The sequence below is a fragment of the Pteropus medius genome, unplaced genomic scaffold, assembly GCF_902729225.1.
Source record: "Pteropus medius unplaced genomic scaffold, Ma_sr-lr_union100, whole genome shotgun sequence".
Lineage (NCBI taxonomy): Eukaryota > Metazoa > Chordata > Mammalia > Chiroptera > Pteropodidae > Pteropus > Pteropus medius.
This window is the reverse complement of record NW_024351073.1, coordinates 14563521-14586970: the sequence shown is the minus strand read 5'-3', so window position 1 is coordinate 14586970 and position 23450 is coordinate 14563521. Positions and strand designations below refer to the sequence as shown.

The window sequence follows — 23450 nt, the reverse complement described above, 5'->3', positions numbered from 1 at the left end:
AACCTGTCTAAATTCAATATGTGAAAGACAGCAATATTTTTGAAAAATAAAATAATTATAGTAATAACATAAAAGAGACTTAATACTAGAAACAGGTGTTATTTTGGAAACAACCTTCCCAAAATTACATTTCATTTCTATAAAAATAAATAGTGTTGTCTTCCATATGTTGTACAATGTACTAATCATTTTAGAAGATACAAAAGTAAGTAATGAGAGTTTTCAAGGAGTTTGCATTCTAGGAATTAATTTTTAATTGTGTGTGTATATATATATATATAATGTTGTTCTGTTTCTCAGAAATAGTTTTCTTTGTGATCTCAAAACTCACTATGTTTTTATTATGGTACCCAAAACACTTAGCATTCTAACAACAGTTACATTGTAATTTTTGGTAATCATTTAAGAAAGATCCTAAATTAGATTGTAAGACTGACAGAAATAGAAACATGTTTAAAAAGTGTTTATAGAAGACCAAAGATGAGGCACATTTTATAGTGTAATAAAATTAACATTAATTACAATAAAAATCAAAATCTGCAATGATAAATCATTTTTCCTGCCAAATTTCTATAAATTTAATGTTGTATATTTTAGCAATATACCCCTTCAATAAGATAATTAGAAACACAATTCCATGTATTAGGCACATAATGGGGACCAGTGCAGAACACAACAAAAACATGGTCGCGTTCATTCCCTAAAGGAGCACTCGGAGTAGGGAAGAAACAACACGTGAGCCAAAAAAGTACTTGCCATGTTTTATGAGGTATACAAAAAATGAGCTCGAAGATCAGAGATTAGGCCTGACTAAGGAGTACAAGGAAACCAACCATAATTGTAGAAATCTGCCTGGGAAGGACAAGCCAGGATAGCGTAATAGCCCAAGTGGAAAAATAACGCATAAGTCATGCTTGGCTGAAATATAGAGGTGAGTGGGAGATGACAGAGAGTGAGAGAGAAAGAGAGAGGGAGGAAGGAAGGGAGGGAGAGAAATAGATGACAAATAGATGATAAGTAGATGATAGATAGATGATAGATAGATGATAGATAGGTATATGATAGATAATACTGATTAATATTATCCTAGGAGTGTCTCAATTTCATTTTAAATATTTAAGATATTTGATTAGAGAAAAAAACTAAGGAACTCAATGAGATTGCAGTACATTTCATCCTGGGGTAGGAGAATAAATAGCCTCTCAGAATAAATTTAAAAGGATGAGAGAAAATTTGAATTGCTTGGTGATTACATTCTACGGGTGATGCTCAATCAGTTTTAAAGACTAAACAAGATAATTGCAATATTTCCTGTTACCCATCTTTTCAATGTCATCACTTAGCTAATAAATTTACCAGCTATTGGCTAAAGAGTCGAGATACCAATATGTTCATTCCTGGTATTTTTCTCAACAGCTGCTATTTAGGTGCAGGACATACAAAGTTACAAAAAAGATAAATCTAGTTTTTACCAGGAAGAAGTAGTATTAAATGTGTTGCAATTAACCAATATTGATTCCTGTCATTTGCTATCACTACTATTTCAGAGTCGATGAGATTAATTTCTTCCTAGTAATAGCTGGTCTATTTTGTTATAAGAAGTTGATATTAAAAAAAAAAGTTGATATAAAAAAAAGTGTATTTAATTGGAATTATTTCTTTTGTTTGCTTATTTAACAGCTTTAATTTTAATTTACTGTCTAATTCAAGCTAATTCAAAAATATGGATCCATCTATGTTAGTTTAACTAACATAGAACACGAGTCCATAATTTCGTTTCATTAAAACTATACCCATAGCAATTAAATTCAATAGATATTAATTTTGCTCATGTCAATGGGACATGATAATTTCTTTGCTACAGAAGAGAGTTATCTGATATGTATAGTGCCAATGTAGTACTCTGCTACTTCTTAATTATTGTATTTTTTTTCAAATATGCATTCTCAATGGAGTATCAGAATAAATTGCCTTTGGTCCCATTCTTCGATCTGCCAAACATCTACAATATAACTTTTGATATCTGATTTAAGTCAGTGTCCAAAATTTCCTTTTTCTCTTTAGTATTAGCACTAGAAGTATAAAATGGTCACTCATACACAGAGAGCAGTGTGCTCTCTCTGGATCGTGGATTTTGGGTTCAGAGGAATAAAAGTGGACCCAGGGAGCCTGCTCTGTGACTACCTGGGCAGTGCATTGTGCTGTGAAGGTGATTTATCAGTCTGCAAAGCAAATTCACAAAGGTCCAGGTATCAACATTGTATGTGACTGCACATAAAAATTGCCTAACCAGAGTGATTGCATTGTTAGCCTTTTGCTCAGCAGTCTTTTGCTTGTGACTTTCATCTTGTGCATTTGTTGTCACATGATCACAAGACAGCCACTGTCCTCCAATGATTACACATGTGTTTAAATCTAAAAGATGGAAGACCAAGGGAGGAAGCTTTGGCACCTATATAAAGATATCAAAAGTTTCCTAGAGAGCTCCACTGGTCTTTCTGTTATATATCAGTGGCCAAACTGTGTCAAAGTATCTACAGGGAGGCTGAGAAATCTAGTTTTTTAACTGACTATGTTGTTATATTGAGCAACATCAGAGTTTTGATAGGATCAGCAAAATGAGAAGTTTATATCGAGTGGACGACTGCTAGTGTCTACTATAGTTCACTGGTTTTATGACTTAAATGCTATATAACACGGACTTTTTTCTTATGTTGTTAATCTTTATCCTCATTGCTACAGTTCAGGAAATATTTAGATTCTTCCTTAAATAAGACAAATTATGACAGTGTTTTCTTAAGTAAACTGATGTTATGCCATACTTTTGAATTACTGCATTCCATTTTTCTTTAAGAGAAGCAAATTCTTAGAGCATTGGAGTTACTAATTAACTATTTTTCCTATTATTCAGTCAAGCGAAAGAAAATTATTTGCAAATGTATCTATAATTATTTGTGCATGCAATTATATTGTCATTGTTATTATATCAATTAGAAACGTGCTATGAAGAAGAAAAAAATGACAAAACATATTTTACTGAGGAAAACTCTTTACCTTCTGTAGAAATTATTGACCATAATTTAAATATTTTAACTTCTCATGTGAAGTTTGTGCCCCTGAGTCAGCTCTCACTCCTGGCAACCCTACAAATGAGTGATGTCCACAATGTCCTGTCCTCAGAAGTCCTGCTCACCGCCTGTACACTCATGACTACATCTTCTACCAGGGAGTCAATCTATTTCCTATTTGGTCTTCCTCATTTCCTGCCACCTTCTATTTTCCCAGCATTATTGTCTTTTACAAAGAACCCTGCCTTCTCATAATTTACCTGAAGTAAGACAGTTTTCATTTTGTCATTTGTGCCTCCATCAATGTTTCAGGCTTAGTTTGCTCTAGGATCCACTTATTCATCTTCCTGGAGGTCCAGGGTATTTACGGAGCTTTCCTCTAATGCTTGGGTTCTGTATGATATGCAGGAGCCCCCAATCCCTGGGCCGCGGACCTCGTTTGGGTACCTCACAGCAGGAGGTGAATGGTGGGGGAACTAGTGAAGCTACACCTGTATTTGCAGCCGCTCCCCAGTGCTAGCATCACCACCTCGGCTCTACCTAGCATCACCACCTCGGCTCCACCTCAGGTCATCAGGCATTAGATTCTCATAGGAGCACCAGTCCCTGGTGCCAAAAAGATTGGGTACCGCTGTCACTAATGCCACTTTTCAAATGGATTCGTTTTTTTGTCCAACTGTCCAACTTCTATATTTAACTTATTTGCTATTTCCTTCTAAGCTATTATAATATAAAATGTTACTTTAGCTAAATGAGACTATTTTCAAGTAGATCTGTATATTAAATTATGAAATATTAATAACAAGATTTATAAAACTTTTAGAGATGCTTAACATTTTTTAACCAAACATACCTAATAACCTTCTCAAACAATTTTTGAAATGAAATAAATTTAGAGGAATTAAATAGAAGGAAAACTGTTGATAAATTTAATTACATCATACAAAGTGGAGAAAGAATGTTGAAAACCTTGTTTTAAATTACATCCTAAGAAACTCATTGAGGCCTTCCACTACGTACATTTTTATAGCTGATTTAATTTCTGATATGAGATGTTAAGGAAAGGTCATTTTCACGAATCAAAACCATTGTTGGTCAAGACTTGTGTATTAATGACAATTGTATCACAGGCCACATTCCTTTTACGTAACCTAGAGATGCTAATCTGAGTTGAGACACTAAGTTCTAAAGACAAAAGGCTAATTTTATTGTCTAACTTATTTCCTTTTAAATCATCATCCACTTTTTCTAAAAGTATATTTACCTTATAATATTTACAAAAACTTTCTTTGAAATGTATGAAAAGAAATTTAACTAAACAAAAGTTCATAATGGAGCTTTCTCTTTTTATAAATTTGTATAGTTATTTGGACTAAAAATCCTCCCACATAAATTTTTTTTTCTACTTTAGATAAGACTACATTTTAGGAGTTGAGCATGAAGTATCGCCAAGTCATTTTGGAATGCACCTTAGTATTTTGAAAAAGGAATAAATATGAATTATTTTACTATGTTAATTAAACTATAACATGACTAAATATCTTAATTATTTCATAGGAAGGTCAATTAAGCATTTTATTATATTTACAATAATGCCTTGTAAAAATAAGTTATACTACTACTATGCCTTTAGAACCACAGGTACCACTAGGTGTGATGCATTTTACTTGATGCCATGTGTCCCGCTCTCTGTAAATAGATGGTGTTAATGCAGAGTGTTTGACTGACAAGAGATGTGAAATCCACTGTCTACTCCTTTTTAACATAGAGCAGAAACCATTCATGTGCTAAAATGCATTAGGTGTTGAAAAAAAAGAATTTCTGGTATGATTTTTGTATATAATTAAAAGGTAGGCTTTCTAGTCTTATCATTTTTCTGTACCTAAATATTAAATGTAGAATTTATCAACAAAAATATTCCCAACTGCTATATTTTCTAATTAAACATTCATTCTTTAATATGTAAAAATATATGAAAATGTTATAAAAAGACTGACAATTTAAAATATAAGTATATTAAATCTATATTAAACTGAACAAATATCTAGTTTTATTAGGTGTGTGGTTAAAAACCATTATTAGTACCATTTATGCAAATAACTTGACACCATTATTGACAATCCCCAATTTACATGTTTCATATTAATGATAGTCAAAAAAAACTGCTATTCACAATTCTTAGCATTATAAACAATTGTAAATAAAGCTTAATTAGGATTCTGTAAACCAGCACATCTCTCCATTTTCTCTGACATTATTTTTTAATCCAGGTTTTCAGGTTTCTTGAATTGACCATAATATATCTCTATGACATAGTCACAGACATAAGATATATGCATTAAAAGAACATGAAGTCATTTATAAGTTGTTGATCATCCTACAGCTAGTATAGAGAATCATTAAGTGGCTATAAACACCATGACCATAAACAGATTTGCATTCTCAGTGAAAAATTGCACAACTGTCCCTTGTGAATCCATTCTGTTTCTAAGACCCAGAAAAGATACTTGGTATATTTCTGGTTTTATCTTTGACCTAAGTCAGGGAAAATTGTTCCTTTTTGTAGCAACTCAATCATTCAGCTTCTGCCATCACCACCTGACAGAAATTCCACAGCTTGTGAAGAGGCATAGAGACCTTGAACATATCGATTTATTTTTAATGCAGTTGGCACTATATTAACTAGACTAGGATTGAGATTTGAGTTATGCTAAGAGACAACTCTCAGCCCAGATTTCTCTTGATGTTGGTTCAGTGACCACTTCAAATGGCTTTCTCACACAGCAGCCTTCCTCAAAATGCCTTGCTTAGGGTTAGTACTTTTCATGAACATTAAAATGGTCCCTTCACTTGGTAACTCTAAAGTGTTTCCTTGCTGAATTAAAATAAGGGGGCTCAAATATATGGTGACAGAAGGAAATTTAATTTTGCGTGGTGAATATGCAATATACAGATGACATATTATTGAATTGTACACTTAAAACCTATATAATTTTATCAACCAATGCCACCCCAATAAATTTAATAAAAAATAAAATAAAGTAAAATAAAATAAAATATATTCAACTAGAATTATCCTCATTAAGCCTACATTTCCATGATTTTCACATAAATATGTTGAGAAATATTAGATGTCTTTTATATTTCATTAACTCCTATAGTTTATTCTTTCACAGTCTTCTGCATCTTTCAAATGGTAACATTAAAATATCACTTTTTAATATAAATTCCTCTTTTATTGTTATACATTAAGCAAATAGCATAAAACACTTACTAAATAAAACTTACTTGAAACAACAATCTATTCACAAAATTTGTTCCATCATATTGATTAATAGGATTTCAGTGTAAAACAGAATTTATTAAATCAATTATGTATAGTATAGTATATTAAAAGCCATATAATTCAAGTCTCTGGAAGCAGCGATTCATAGATGGTTTATAAAGTAGGAAGCAAGGCCTCACTGGCAGTTCATCATTAGAAAACCTAGGTGAGCACCAAAATGTACCTTTTAATAAAATGGAAACTAGACTACCCAAAGACCTGAACTTAACCATAAGCATTCACAACTCTATTTGGTATAAATTTTCTGTTTTATAATTGGTCTCATCGAAAGTAATTGGGATTATGTTGAAATACAGTCATGCCAAATGAGAAGATAGAATAAATGCCTATTAAAGTGAACACCTGTAAGTGACTACTCTCCCAAGACTTCTTATATAACATCCCTTCCATAGCAAATATCTTCGGTTTTTAGTATGTTCGTATTTTAGTCGTCATTTTAAGCACAATTTTCACAAAATTCATTACTTCTAAGGATGTTTAATTGCATTGTAACAGGTCTTTTAAGCTTAAATTATAAAAAAAAAGTCTTAGCTTTAAAGAGAATAATGAGCATTTTGTTTTATAATCTCTATTAGCACAGAAAACTATGTAAGACAATTTCATAAATAATTTTTATATTAGGATGCACATTCTTAAATTCCCATGATCCTTTATCCAATATAATATTGAAATTACATATATTGACATGGAGGCATACATACATTTTACTCAATAAGTTGTTTTGCTTAAAGAAAAGAGCAAAAAATTATAAAAACAAACATAGTTTCATAGAGCAATACTTGAGTAACAGCCTATTTAAGTTACAGATATTTTTTGTTTAATGAAGTACTTAATTAACCTATGATAAATACATATAACACAATGCAATTTCTATTTGAATATTGTGTTATTGATATATTTGCTTCACTAAAGCACAAACATAGCAGAGTAAAACGCTAGTCAGATTTAGTCCTCAGTGGCCTGCTTTATCCATCCAAAACACACACACATACACATACACATATACACACACATGTGGACATAGTCACACAAACACATGGAAACATTTGAGCAGACATTCAGAAGCACATACCTGGAATCTATAGGCTTATGGAGCAGGGTTCCCTGCAAAATGTTCTGTGTGATAAGCAGTTGTATGAATATAAGGGGATATTTATGACTAAACCTGGGTCAATATATTAGTTATGGGGCTGTGCCCTTTACTTGAAGATCCCACGTTAATCTCATTCAGAATGCATCTAATGTGACCAGAAAGAATCTTAGTTGCTGTTGAGATGTCCTGGACCTCTCTCTGCTTCATCTATGTCTTATGATTGCATAAGTAAAACGTGAGACTTGTTTCTTACTGAACAGTTGGCTACAGTAAAAATGGGTTTATCTCTAGCCAAGTTTTATTAACAATTTGTCAATGGAGCCAGAGCTTTTTGTGGTTTTCAGATTATGCTGCTGTAATATAACACCATAATGTATTATTGAGGAGCCTTCATTCCCATTTTGACATCATAACGTATAAGATATGATATGATTGTTCAGGCCAGAAAAAAAAGGAAAGAGAGCAGAATTCATATTTTCCTGAAAAAAATGTTGAAATATTCTTGGCTGTATTCTCAGTTAATTTCTTATACATAACACAATATTTGAGGGCTGAAGAATTTCTCATTAGGAAAAAATGTCAGTTCAAGATATAACAATTCCCCAATGTAATATATAACAACTTATGTGACATTCAAACTCAAATAAATTATAAGAGAATCTTTATGAAACATTCCATATTTGTTTTTAGCAGAGAACATTTCACTAAATGTTATAGAAATATGTAAAATTAAGAAGCATTTTACTGGTATAAGTAAAAGGTAATGAATAATCAAAATATTAAGGAAAGCAGTTTTTTTTTTATCTTCAGTTATGCAATCCAGTTATCCAGTCATTTTAGAAAAGTGAGGGCATTTTTAAACATCCCAAAATAATGTCTGATATAGAAGAGTACACAGAAATACAGCTGACCCTTCAACAATGCAGGGGTTAAGGGTGCTGAATGCCCACAAAGTCAAAAATCTGCACATAACTTCTGACTCCCCAAAAACTTTACTAACAGCATACCATTGACTGGAACACATACCAGTAACATAAACAGTCAGTAACACATATTTTATATGTTATGTGCATTATATACTATAGTCTAACAACAAAGTAAACTAGAGAAAAGAAAATGTTATTAAGAAAATCATAAGGAAGATACATTTACAGTACTGCATGTGTTTATTGAAAATAATTTGCATATAATTGGACCCATGGTGTTAAAGCATCAATTGTAAAAATGGTGCTTTCTTTTATTGTAGCACGTACCTGCACACAAATTATACATAAATGCACTAACCTGTTTTAGGATCTACGGAGAAGTAAGGTTGTCCTTGGAGAATACTGTAAACAACCCGAGCGCTGTTTCCGTAGGTAGGATCATCTGCATCAGTAGCTGTCACCTGCAGAACAGAGGTACCTGTGTATTCAGGAAAACAAATTTTAGTGTGTGATGGCATTTAACACATGAGTAATTTGTACACAGGAAAAAAACATTATGCTGAAACACTATGGAGAACTATAATACATGTATCCGACCAAATTTAATTCTTAGATGTATCTGTCTGACATATTCCTTGCTTCCTTTCTCTATCAACTATACTAAATCAGAGTCCAAAATAGAACATTTCATCTCAGACATTTTAATATGGCTATGAGCTGATAATATTATTATGGTCTTTCTCTTGCATAATCATGGTTGGGTTGGACTGATCTTCAAGAATCAAATTGGTGCTAACTATGAGGCAAAGTAAAATGTATCATGAGGGTGTATACTGCATGCTACATGAAAACCAGCAGTGAGATGGTTTGTGATTAGTTGGGAAGGTCAGTGAGCTGACAGTAAATTAATAATGGCATCAAAACAGACCACTTAAGTCATTTCCATCATTCATGCCCATTTTATTTCTTACATGGACAATTAATGACTCTTCTAACTGGTTATGGAACTTCAGATTTCATTCCTTTAGCCTCTTATACACACTATCAATATAATTATCTTTCTACATTGGGTGTGAGAATATTCTTATCACACTGGATGTTTGAAGATTAAATGTACTTTAAAATAATTTATAAATTTTTAAATACTATATTTGAAGTACTAAATTTTGTAGATGTATTATGCTAGTTTCTTTATGTTTACACCTTTTAAACACTATTTCCATAGTAAGATACATCTATCTCTTATTTCAGGTATTCCCAAATAAAAACTGATCTAAGTGCATCATGACAACCATACATTATGAGCTATACAACTTCATCATAGAATTATTAGGTAAGAGCTCTCACTTATTCATAGCATATACTTGATGGATCATCTAATAGTGCATACTTGATATTGTATTTTGCCTAACTAGAACAATTTAACCTACTAATTCAGATTATGTATCAAACAAAAAATATTTCCACAATCAAGTTAGCCTATATACAATTCTGCACTTATTTTGATACTTGACTATGGAAGCACTGACAATTTTCAGTCTTTAATTTTAGTTATTACTTCAGTTTTTAGGTACGACACTCTGATTAAGGGCCTAATAGCTGTTCGACTACAAAGTTTTTACTTACACTTTGAAATTCAGACAAATTTTAAGCAAAGGTTGTTCTTTGCCTTCAAGGGATCCTAGAAAACTTAGTAGAATCAGTCCATCAAGTATACTTTACAAATCTTATTAGCAGACCATAAATGTATATGAACTTTTAATAATGTGCTATGACTCTGGCCTGTCACCTGCAGAACAGAGGTACCTGTGTATTCAGGAAAACAAATTTTAGTGTGTATTTTCACATTAGTATTTTCACATTGAGATTATAAGCATAAATATAATTAGTAATCATACATAACTCAGAAAGGGAGAACTTATTCTGTTATGTCTAAAAAAGAATCTCTAATTATGGGTAATAAAATACAACAGCAACATCAAATGCTGGCGAGAATGCTGAGAAACTGGGACACTCATACCACCACTAGTAGAAATGTAAGTTTAATCGATTCTTATAAAATCTAACATACAATTATCATACAACTGAACAAATTGTACTCTCAGGCATTCATACTAAAGTAATGAAAATGTATATTCACATAAAAATTTGCTTACAAATACTCAGAGTAACATTATTCATAGTAGCCCCAAATAAAAACGACCTTGTTGTCTTTCAATGGGAAAATAATAAAGTAAACTGTGGTACACTCATACAATGGAATATTGTTCAACAAGAATAATAAACAGGCTGTTAGTATCTGCAACAACTTAAATAAATCTTCAGGGAATTACACCTGGTAGTCGGGGGAAAACAATTCCAAAAGATTATAGAATGTGTGATTTTGTTTAACATTTTTGAATTGATTAAATTTTAAAAATGGATAACAGATTAGTAGATGCCAGATGTTAAAAGAGAGGGGTGAGTTTGGTTATAAAAAGGCAACATGAGGGTTTGTCGTAGTGTTGAAACTGTCTCGTATTTTGATTATAGTGTTGGGTACATGAACTTACACAGGTGATAAATTGCATAGAACCAAAATACACAAACATATAAATAAAACAGAGAATTCTAAATAAGATCAGTAGATTTAATCACTTCAATAACTTGATTATGATATTGCTTTATAGTTGTACAATGTTACCAGTGGAAAAAATTGGGTAATAGTATAAGGAATATCTCCATATCATTTCTCACAACTTTGTGTGAATCTATGATCTCAAAATTAAAAGTTGAAAAACAGTGTCTCATTGCTTCAGTGCTAGTCTATTCCTGGAGAACCTCATTTGGGCTTGTATGTGTACCATACATTTTCACACTATAGCACTACATTTTCCGGTTTGATTAAACTTTCCAGAGCTAGTCACATGTAAACTATCTCTTCCACTACTATGCATACTTATTATAGAATACTAAGGACTTTTTCTGTGATGTCATGACACTTGTTCCATACTCAATATTCATCTATCCAATTTGTTCAGAGAATACCAGGAGGTAGATATTTGCCAATAAAAGTTGGTTTAGGAGACATTTTCATTGAAACCTCACTGAAAATAAAACTCAAATCTGTAGTAGCTTCCCAGGTCAGGCTATATAAAAGTGTAAAAAGCTCGTAATGTGGATAACATATTATAAAATTATATCAGTCAAATCTTGGATCTGATGGGGAAAATGCTGATAGTACTGGGCATACAGGGATTACTAGGACTCAGGAAAAAAAAAAAACAGTATAGAAAGCTGTAAAACAATGACCATTAAAAAACATACTTATAAAATCCTAAGGTTTGGAAATTGCTTTGGCTTTACAACAGTGATTTACATCTAAATAGTTTTCAATGTCTTAAAATAGTCCCCAAGCAACCATTCCAAGGAGAAAGCTGAGAAAGACAAACAGCGCAGGATCTCACCTCATTTACAGTGACAGGCAGGATCACCACATGAAGGAGGTGTCTTGAGGTGTCTATAAAGTCCAGCCTTGTTAAGTGAAAGTTGAGAAGCATGAATTGAGTGACAAGTAAAATAAAGAGCAAGGAGAAAAGGAGAACGGAAAGAAAAAGAGTTTGGCAGTACTGACTAAGTGACGGTTTGAAGCAGCAGAGGGAAGGAAGCGGAGCAGGAAAGGGTTTCAGGGGAGGAAAAGAAAATACAATAGTTCTCTACCGTGGCCAGAAAGTACACTCATTAACAGCTGCACACATCTCTGTGCTGTAGTTCTCACAGATATTGGGCAATTCTATTTGTGTGTGAAACGAGAAACAGCAAATTCCCTCTATCACAGAACTTTGGTGGCATTTGAAGGTAGCAAGCTGCCACTTTGAGTACACAGATTGCTGGCTAAAGGGAGCAGAGGCGTATGCACCACACAGCCCAACAAAAAGTCATCTTGACCCTGAATACAGAAGCAGAGAGAGAAATGGCCAGTATGGAAATAAAGCCCTTGCTCACCTATTCAAGAATTTCTTACCAAGAAGAATTGCTAAGGGAGTTTCAGGCCAAAAGCAAAACATACACTTTCTAATTTATCTGAAGTGTATGTGGGAAAATTGTAAGAACCCTTGATGCTTTTGGAAGTTCTTTTACATTGGAGAAAAAAGGCTTTTCATGGACATGGACTATAGACTAGTGGTTACCAAAGGATAGGAAGAGGGGGAGGAGGGGGGAGGTAGATAGGGTAAAGGGGATCGAATATAGGGAGCGTAGGGGGAGAGTAAAGTGGGTAAAGAGGATCCAATATATGGTAGCTGAAGGAAACGACTTTGGGTGGTAAACACACAATAGACTATACAGATGTTAAATTATAATATACACCTGAAAATTATATAATTATATTAACCAATGTTACTCCAATAAACTTAATTAAAAAGAAATGAGAACTCTCCAAGATGTATGCTACATGTTGGATTGTTTCCCCTGAAAATTCCCATGTTCAAGTTCTAAACTCCAGAAAGAACCTCAAGGGACAACCCTGTGTGGAAAGAGGTTCACCGCTCTGGAGTAGAGTGGGCCCCTAACCAATATGACCGGTATCCTTATAAAAATGGGAAATTTGAAGATAGGCACAGGCAAACACACACACCACAAGCCAAGGTACATCAAAGATTGACAGAAAACCACCAGAAGAGGAGACTGGAGAGGCCTGGACCAGATCTTCCCCAGTGCTTTAAGTGGGAGCACAGCCCTGCTGACACATTGACTTCAGATTTCTAGCTTCAGAAACTCTGAGACAGTAAGTGTCTGTTGTTTAAGCAATCCCAGTTTGTGGTAACTTGGTACAGCAGCCCCGGCAAACTAGTACAGTGTGGTACAGTTGCAGTGGGAAGAAATGACATTTATTCTTAGAATTTACAGTTGTTCTTTAACTGAATCTTGGCCAGAGCCTGAAGTTACAAGTCAAGAAAAAAATTATGGATAATTTCCTATACTATTTGATTCCAGATACATCATAAATGAGATCAAATCAGAAGTTAATCTCACAGTAGAAAAATTTAAATAGGTAAAATTTAACAGTATTTGATTTTTAAAAAAATATTAGGCACTATTTGTGACCTACCTATTGGTATTTTTAAGTATATTAAATATATTAATATACTTAAGTATTTTAAGTATATTAATGTGTTACATTAATCATTTTAATGAGAATTTTTATTTCTGGTTAAAAGTTTAAGTGCAAAAAATCATCAACATTTATATATCTATATTTGAGAAAAGTATCTCACATTAGACCAGTCAATTGATTATTCACTAAATGTCTTAATAGCATATGTAGTAGAAAAGAGAAAATTATTATCCTCTACTGTGCTAGATTTATAAATAAAAAAACATACAGTAATGCCTAAAAATTAATTATTCTACCAGATTATTAAAACGAGAATCTAATTTTCTCTGAAAAGTATAGCGATTTAGTCAATACATATTAAAACAACAGCCCCTTCCCTACATAACTGGTTTTTAACAAAGAAAACTTTTAAAAGTTCTGTATAAGCTTTCTAATCTTACAATTGTTTCCATTAAAAACAATAACCAAAGAAACATGCATTTTAAAGTTTCATTAGCTATTTAGTGTCCAATATTTTTATGGCAAATATTTCCTATGGCGTGCACTTAGCTGTTCCCATGGTATAGATCTGCGTCCCTCAGCTAACACTTTATACAAATCTGAAAAAGATTTAAATGCATAAAAAAAAAAGCTTTCAAGATATCTTTTCTACAATAAAACTTAAGTCCTTTGGGGATTGTCCTGTGTCACCCTTTTCATTCGGTTTCTTTTTATACTGCAGCTTTATAAATAGCACACTATTTGTAAAGTTACATATCAATGAGAAGCAGAAAGAGTGGACTTTCTCAAACGTCTCTAAAGACCAATTTGAAATATTTAATAAGGCATTTTAACACCAAGCAAATATTCTCTGAGATTGCACATCGTTATGCATGACTTGTCAGGGTTCACAGCTCTGCTAAAATCTCAAGTGAATTAATGTTAAGCAATAACTTTTAGTAAAAATAAGCTGCAGATTTCTGAAGGCTGAGAGGATCTCTCTGAAGAAATCTCTTAAGGCTTAATTCTCAGAAGGTTTTTTTTCCCAGGGACTGTGAGAAAGCAATAGTCATCAACCTACAAGTTAAATTTTATTCTACACAAGAGGAATGTAATTTCACCAAACAGCTATAGAACAGGATTCCAGTCATTGTGTAATTCAATAATGCTTTGAGTATTCACCCAAAAGTCACTGGGTTAAAAAAAAAAAATCCCTCAAGAACATTTATGAAACTTCTAGGTACCAAAATAAAAGTCACTATTCTAACTGCATATTTTAACCCTTGGCTATTGTTAATTTCTGCGTATTTTCAATTAGATCCTTTTTAAAAGAATACTTAATGTTAAATTTCATATTACTCAAGTAAACTTTATATTATATTCCTTAAATAGAAAAAAATAATTAAGGAAATAATATATATTTAGTGCCAATGATATGGGAAGCCCTCTGCTATATGACATTAAATTCAACAGTGAGATCAAACTGAGAAAATTACATTTAACGCCATTTTATGAACATGAGCACGGAGGTTCCAAGTAGTTATATAATTGACAATGAGAGAAGGCAGAATTCAACCCCTGTCTTATCTGTTCTGCTCTGCGGCATTGTTTCCCAGGTACTCTATTGTTTCACTCAGTCATGATATGTTGAATCCTGTTTAATAGTGAAACCATCTTCTGCCTCTCACTGTTTGCTCTCTTGGTCAAATGCATCTGCTTGAGCAGAGGAAACGTAATGTTTCACTACCTGCCATAGCAAAAATGAAAGTCAATAATTATATTTTTGTCAAATTAAAAAGTGTGGTAGAATACTTAGGGGGAAACAATCCCCAGGGATGGATAAATTTATGCTCTTCTGTTAGACTTACAGATCGCACACAATTCCCTTGATTGTTGTGCAGAGTAAATGGTGGCAGTAAAAAGTGACTGGACTGATCGGATTCCCACCCATCTTACAGATCTTCTGAATAAATTTGCATATTATTCTCAAATTACTTTCCTACTTTGTTCCGCACCCTTTTCAGGAACCCAACATCTGTCACTGATACTGACTGGCGTTCCTTTCCAACTTAACAATGGCAGGTGATAGAGGGAAATCGGAAAACAGAAAAAAAGATGGCCCTCTTTCTCTCTCCCCCTTCCTCTCCTTCCCTCCCTGTCTATGTCACTCTTCTTTCTGCTTTGGGTGGTGTCTCTCCCAGTGATTATACTTCTTCAGTGGTTCTAGTACCCTCTCAACTGCCCTCCTCCATGGTCCATATAATAAAGCCAAGCTCCTGCGGTCAAAAACACTTCTTTCTTAGCCTTAGTTTAAGGATGCTAAACTCCTTTACTGGTTGCCTCACAATCCACAATTTGGCTTTTCATTTCTCCTATCATTTTTAACTTTCCCATATACTCGATTCCTTTTATTGATCTAACTAGCAGAGGATTTGTTTTTCCTCACTAAACTCTGATTGATGCTCAAGGTATTAACAGGTTTCTCCCCAAATATCCTTCATCACTTTTCTGAGTAATGACTATATTTTACCATATACAAAGATTAGGTTCTGTACTTGATTCTAACTTCACTCTTTGGAAAAAATTAAAAAATAGAAATTATTACCAAGTTCAGTATTGTTCTGAATAATGTAGTTTTGCTTCAGCTGAATTTTTATTCAATAACAATGAAAGCACAAACAAAACCAAAAACAAACAAACAAAAAAACGACTATAAAATAAAATACTAAGAATCAAAATATTTTGTTCTTGGTTGTTCACAAATGCTGTCAATAATATTTCAGAAAAGATTAATATATATAATATGTGCAATATATTACATATAATCATTATATTTATATACGTATATGTAGATATGTACACACACATAATTGACATTCAATCGTTGATTTCAATATTGAGAAAAAACTCCAATTATTTTTTACCAGTTAGTAGTAACATTGATTTCTAAATTATAACAGCAAAGTCTTTACATTTTAGTGAGCAAAAATAATATAAAATAAAAGAAAATCATGTAGATATAAATTAAAAGCCTCTTAAATTCCCGGGCCTAATCCCACTAGATCCATTACTCAAATGTCCAATGATTTGATATTTTGTTATAATTCTAAATGTTCAGATTTTATCATAATTGAAAAATATTCATTGATACACCATAATTAAAGATGAAGTAAATGGATTAAATGGCCCAAACAAAAAATAAGGTGGCTGAATGGATAAGAAAACAAGATCCTTACGTATGCTGCCTATAAGAGACTCACTTTAGATCAAAGACACACACAGATTGAATGGAAAGAGATGGGAAAAGATATTTCATGAAAATGGGAACAAACAAAAAAAGCTTAGGTATCAATACTTAGACAAAACAGACTTTAAAACAAAGGATATAATAAGAGACAGAGAAGAACTCAGAAATCTCACCTTTGAGTATTTATGGGAAGAAACTCAAAGCAATACTGAAGGGACACGTGAATCCATGTATTCATTGCAGCATTATTTACAATAGCCAAGATATGGAGGCAACCTGAGAATCCATCAGTGAATTAATGGATGAAGAGGTGGTACATTTATGCAATGGGATATTACTCAGCTATAAAAATAAATAAATCAATAAAAATAAATAAATAAAATCTTGCCATCTGCACCAACATGGATGGACCTAGAGGATATTGTGCTGAGTGGAGTAAGTCAGAGAAAGACAAATGCTATATGATTTCACTTACATGTGGAATCTAAACAACACAGTAAACAAATAAACAAAACAGAAACAAACTCAAAGATACCAAGAACATTTGGATGGTTGCCAGATAGGAAGGGGTTGGGGTTGGGTGAAAAAGGGGAAGGAAGTAAGATGTACAAATTGGTAGTTACAAAATAGTCATGGGGATGTAAAGCATGGCATAAGGAATATAGTCATTAATATTGTAATAACTATGTATGGTGTCAGATGAGTTCTAGAGTTATTGGGATGATTACTTTGTAAATTATATAAATGTCTACTCACGATGTTGGACACCTGAAACTAATATAATATTGTATGCCAACTGTAATTTAAAAAATAAAAAATATTTAAAAAGATAAACTATGCACTATATCTAAATTACCTCCCAATACCTCTCTGTGCAATTTTAATTACATCAGTAATTTCAGTTATGCTGGTACAACGTTTATCACTATAGACAAAATGATTAAGTCCTTACATACTGCTTCATTAAATTTTTAGCAATATATAACCCCTAATGTTTTCTGAGGAAATATTTATACACATTCACACATATTTATTTATTTCACTATCTCTCATCATTGAGTTTTGTAAGTTACATATTTGAGATCACTGTAATTTACAACATTATGATTTTCTCTACAAAATTGACTTTTATGTTTTTTTCCTATGATTTGATTTGAAAGGCTGAATATAAAATAAACAATGGCCAGAGCAAATGAAATAGTCTCTGACCCACAGTCTGCAGCAACCAGCCCAAGAAACTAACCCATTATCTATAATAACCAGCCCAGGAGCCAGGCTATTTTCTAGAAGTCAGACGTGTGGGGGAGGCCAAACGACAGCAATAAGTCCCAAGTGGCAAGGACTTGATTAGTAACTTCCAGTTTTCCTAACGCTTTCCCCACTTCCAACTTAAGATGAAACATATAAAGCAAAATAAGCATTATTAACCAATTACACAGGATGCTCTGCTTCTAGTCAGCTCACCCACAGCTTTCCGATGCCAACAATCTCCATTCATGACATACTCAAAGCCTTCCTTTTTGGTCACTCTAAAGCTTTCCCACTCCTCTGCCTGACTTTGAGTCTCTGCCAAAATGCAAGTAATGGTGATTAACTTTCCTGTTATAGCAAACTGAATAAATACTCTTTGCTTGTTCTCATTTGGTTGGTCTACTTTTATTTCCATAGATTACTTAGGTGAGAAATGAAATTTAGCTGAGAGGAAATTTGTGCATCTTGAGAAGACTTGCAATTAAGACAGAAAGCAGACAGCCATGATCATCAAGGACTGACTACTGGAAATAAGTGGGAATGACATCTGGGAGATGTCAGCAGGAGTCTCTGACGATACTGACATACCTTTTCTTCACTGTGCCATCTCGAAGATTTGCCCCACACCTATCGTTATGTCTTCATGCTGTACCTAATTACTGTCCTTTTTCTCTGCATCTGACTCCTAGAAATGGAGAAAAGTATCTAAAATATCTAAAGTATCTAAAGACTCAAAAAAAGAAAGTCAAACTTCAAAATAGAATTAGAAATCAAATTCAATTAGAAGTAGGGTTGAATTTATTGCACATCTGAATTTTTAGAATGTAATTTCAGCAGCATATACTCTAATACAGTGAATTGTGAATTGAGTCCAACCTATGGTGAAAGAATTATTCCTGTGATTTTTATTATAAATTGATCAGTTCTATTGGGGAATTCCAAATCAATACTTCCATAAAAGTAAATGGAGAAACGAAGTCAGCAGCAGCATAAAATGTAAATTAGTGGACACATCAATCATTAAATCAAAGTGAAAAACTAGATTGGTTTACGTTTTTTTTCTTAAATTTATAATAAGAAATTTAATCATATATAGGAAAATAAAATTAATCATTACTCCAAGAAGCAATAATGAATTTTTACCAAATATAAGAATAATGATATTCAAAAATTCAAGAGGCTCTATTTCAGCAAAATATTTCCTCCAGAGAAAATTGTAGGTAGAACCATCAGTAAGACAAAGAGGCAGCCATCTGAATGGGATGAGATATTTGCAAACAACGGCTCTGGTAAGGGCTTAATATTCAAAATAATAAAAAAAATAACTCATACAACTAAATAATAATAATAATAATAATAATAATAATAATAAATCCAATTACAAAATGGGCGGAGGACCTGAACACTTTTCTTAAGAAGATATACAATACAAATGTTCAACAGACATGAAAAGATGCTCAACTTCACTAGCTACTAGGGAAATGCAAATCAAAACCACAATGAGATACCACCTCACACCTGTTAGAATGGCTATCATCTACAGGGCAATTAATAACAAGCGTTGGAGAGGTTGTGGAGAAAAAGGAACCCTCATACACTGCTTGTGGGAATGTAAATTGGTATTGCTACTGTAGAAAACAGTATGGTGGCTCCTCAAAAAATTAAGGATAGAATTACCATATGCCCCAGCAATCCCTTTTCTGGATATCTACCACTGAATTTTGAAAAATTGTATCTGTAAAGATATGTACATCTTGATGTTCACTGCAGCATTATTCATAGTGACCAAGACATGGAAACAACCAAAGTATCTTTTGACAGACGATTGGATAAAGAAGATGTAGTACATAAACACAATATTACTCAGACATAAAGAAAGATGAAGTACTGCCATTTGCATCATCATAGATGGATCTTGAGATTATCATGCTAAGCAAAATAAGTCGGAAAAAGTTGAGAACCATATGATTTCACTTGTATGTGGGATATAAAACTGAAAGCAACAAACGGACATGACAAACAGAGACTCATGGATGCAGACAACAGTATAGTGGTTACCAGAGGGAAGGGAAGTAGGTGGGGGGAGGTAGATAAGGGTAAAGGGGGTCAAATACATGGTGACAAAAGGAGATTTGACTTTGGGTGGTGAACATACAATGCAATATACAGATGACTTATTGAATTGTACACTTGAAACCTATATGATTTTATTAACCAATTTCACTCAATAAATTTAATTAAAAAGTTGTAGGAGGAAAGGGTCAACAATTAATTATTCAATAAATATTTACAGAACGCTGTTTCAAGTGCTGTGTTTACAATAATAGAAGAGAACAAAAATAAAGTAGTAGAATCTGAGCTTCCTCTTTAAAAACTCTGCTCTTATACTCTTGAAATTCCACACTAGGAAAACATAAAAATAGTTTCTCCCACTCATAGGTTGCCTTTTCATTTTATTAATGGTTTCCTTTGCTGTGCAGAATCTTTTAGTTTAATGTAGCCCCACTCGTTTATTTTTGCTTCTGTTGCTTTTAATTTTGGTGTTAAATCTAAAATGTCATTGCCAAGACTGATGTAGAGTTTACCCCTGATTTTTTCTTCTAGGAATTTTACAGTATCAGGTCTTACATTCCATTCTTCACTCCATTTTGACTTGATCTTTGTGTATGGTATAAAATAGGGTCCAGTTTCATTCTTCTGTATGAGGCTGCCCAGTTTTACCAACACTATTTATTGAAAAGGCTATTCTTTCCCCACTATATATTATTGGCTCCTTCATCAACAATTAACTAACCATATGTGCATGGGTTTACTTTTGGGCCCTCTATTATATTCCATTGATCTCTGTGTTTGTTTTTATGCTGATTCCATACTGCTTTGATTAATATAGCTTTTAATATTTGAAATGAGAAAGTGTGATGCCTCCATCTTTGTTCTTCTTTCTCAAGATTTCGGGGTCTTTGGTGGAACCATACAGATATTAATATCAGTTTTTCTATTTCGTTAGACAATGCCATTGGAATTTTTATGGAGACTACATTGAATCTGTACATTGCTTTGGGTATTATGGGCATTTCACCAGCATTGATTCTTCTTATCCATGAGCATAATTTTTTATTTCCATTTATGTGTATTTTCTTCAATTTCTTACATCAATGTATTATAGTTTTCAGTACACAGATCTTTTACCTCCTTGGTTAAATTTATTCTTAAGTATGTTATAGTTTTTGGTGGCATTGTAAATGAGATTTTCTTAATTTTTCTTTCTAATAATGTGTTGTAAAATTAAGGATGTTTTGAGCCACTAAATTATGGGTTGTTTGCTTACAAAACAATAGCCAACTGACCCAGACAAAAAGTTTTGATGAAAAACGAGAAGAAAAAAGTATAAACCATACATGTTTGTCTAAATAACGATTTATCAGTTGTCATATGTGACACCTTATATGCATTCTATTTACCATGTACAATTGAAGCATCAGCCTCACTTTATTGAAATGATCTCATTTTGAAGATTATGCCCCAGAGTAATGATTTTAAAATGACAAGGAGGCTCGTGGAAGATATCCAGGGTAAAGCTCCCAAGATGTTTGAGCAGAACTAAATCAGTCTCCCTACAAGCAGTGCAATAAAGGAAGCACAGCTGGCATCTCTCCTTGTTGCTGTGCAACAAAGAACACAGCTTCAAATGGAAAAGGGCCTGAGGGTTTGAGATCAGAGAGAACAAAGAAGACATGAAAATGAGTAGGGATGGTTTACTACATCTCCAAAGACAAGGAACCTTGCAGAATCTAAGGGTCATACAGTAAAACTTCTTATCTTTTCTGTATATGCCAAACTAAGTTTCAGTACTCCACTGAAGTTAAAGTATAAATTATATATTCATAATTTTCATACAATATTAATTATTTTGTTCTATTTCCAATAAATTAAAAAACATTATATCTATAATCTGCTATAATTTTAAATGCTTTTAGATAATACTTAATTGTATATTTTATTAATATGCACAAGAAAAGAGGTAGAGATTTATACATTCTCTTATAAATACGTTTTTGCGAAAAACAGAGATGCAACATTTATTTTTAGGCAAATCAGATTGTAATCTGGTATGGTTTTCTTTTAAACAATTGTTAGATAAAAAGCATTTTTTTTTACATTTAAAGTGACTGCAATAAAATCAAATTTAAACTCGTACTAAAAAGTCCTGATTATAGGTGGAAGCAAGACGATAACTGCAGAAAATTGGGTATATATATATACAAATAGAAGAGACAAAATTACTCTTATAGTTTTAAAAAAGAGATTTATCAATATGATTTAAAACAAACTTTTATCAGATTTTTATTATAAGGATGTGTCGTAATATTGCTAAACATCTTAAGACATAAATAATGCCCTTTTCATCTGAGAATAGCAATACACATCTACAAATACAATTTTATTCATTCTATCTTCCTTTCTAAAATGCCACACATGCACCTGAACGTTGACTCCAAGAACAGGTATAATTTTATCTCATGGTTATTTTCCTCTTTGTGCCATGCCAATTAATATCATTAACTTTTCATATTCTTAAATCTCAATTCTGAGACTTAGATATTTAATAAAATTATATAAAATGAAATTAAAGAACTACTTCTAGCAAAGGTGGTAGGGTCATCAAGGCTGGAATGATTATGCACTGCATACCACAGAAAAATGTAAATTATGCATTGATAAATGCATACAAGTCTTTTTGTGGACCTATTCAGGTTACATTGACCCTCCATAATATAATGTCATTCTGTCCATATGCATTCACATTATTGTCTTTGATCACATTTTTAGATAAGTAATAAAGGAAAATACTAAAATGACAGCCCATCCTATTTCAAATGGTCCTTTTATAAATCAATGCTATAAAAATCGTAGATTTAAAATTTAAAACATGAGAGCCATAATGACTTTCAAATAGCCATGCTGTTACTCTCCTTTCAGTGAGAACAGATAACTTTATTCAAACGTTTATATGGTGCAGTTTTCATAACATTGTGCATTTGAACATGGCAATTAATATTTAAACATAAAAACTGTTAATCTGGGCAGACAAAATAGATTTTGTTCATAAAATATCTAACATGAGTATTCTAACACTATGGGGTTCTCCTTGGAATAGACTGTAAGTTTAACCAATACCATATTCTCCAATTCCCGTTTCTATTGGAATGATTTTATTCTTTTATCTTACATGTCCACTAGGGTGGTGGTTCTCAACTGAGAGCAAATCTGCTTCCCAGAGAGCATCTGGCAATGTCTAAAGACATCACAATATGGCAGTAGTGGGAAGGATGCTACTGGCATTTAGTGGATAGAGACCAGGAATGCTGCTAAACATCCTACAATGCACAGGACAGCCCTCCACAACAGTTATCCAGTCCTAAATGTCAATTGTGGCAAGGTCGA

At 32.8% G+C, this 23450-nt stretch overlaps 1 protein-coding gene across 3 annotated transcripts in view; it reads right to left on the bottom strand.

The window, feature by feature from the left end:
• CDH18 (cadherin 18) overlaps positions 1–23450 on the bottom strand; it is a 376381-nt gene that overhangs the window by 163064 nt on the left and 189867 nt on the right. For all 3 annotated transcript variants that reach the window (XM_039842743.1, XM_039842742.1, XM_039842744.1), the window contains one exon: positions 8792–8911. In XM_039842743.1, the coding sequence (XP_039698677.1) occupies positions 8792–8911 (120 nt within the window). The remainder of the gene's footprint in view (positions 1–8791; positions 8912–23450) is intronic.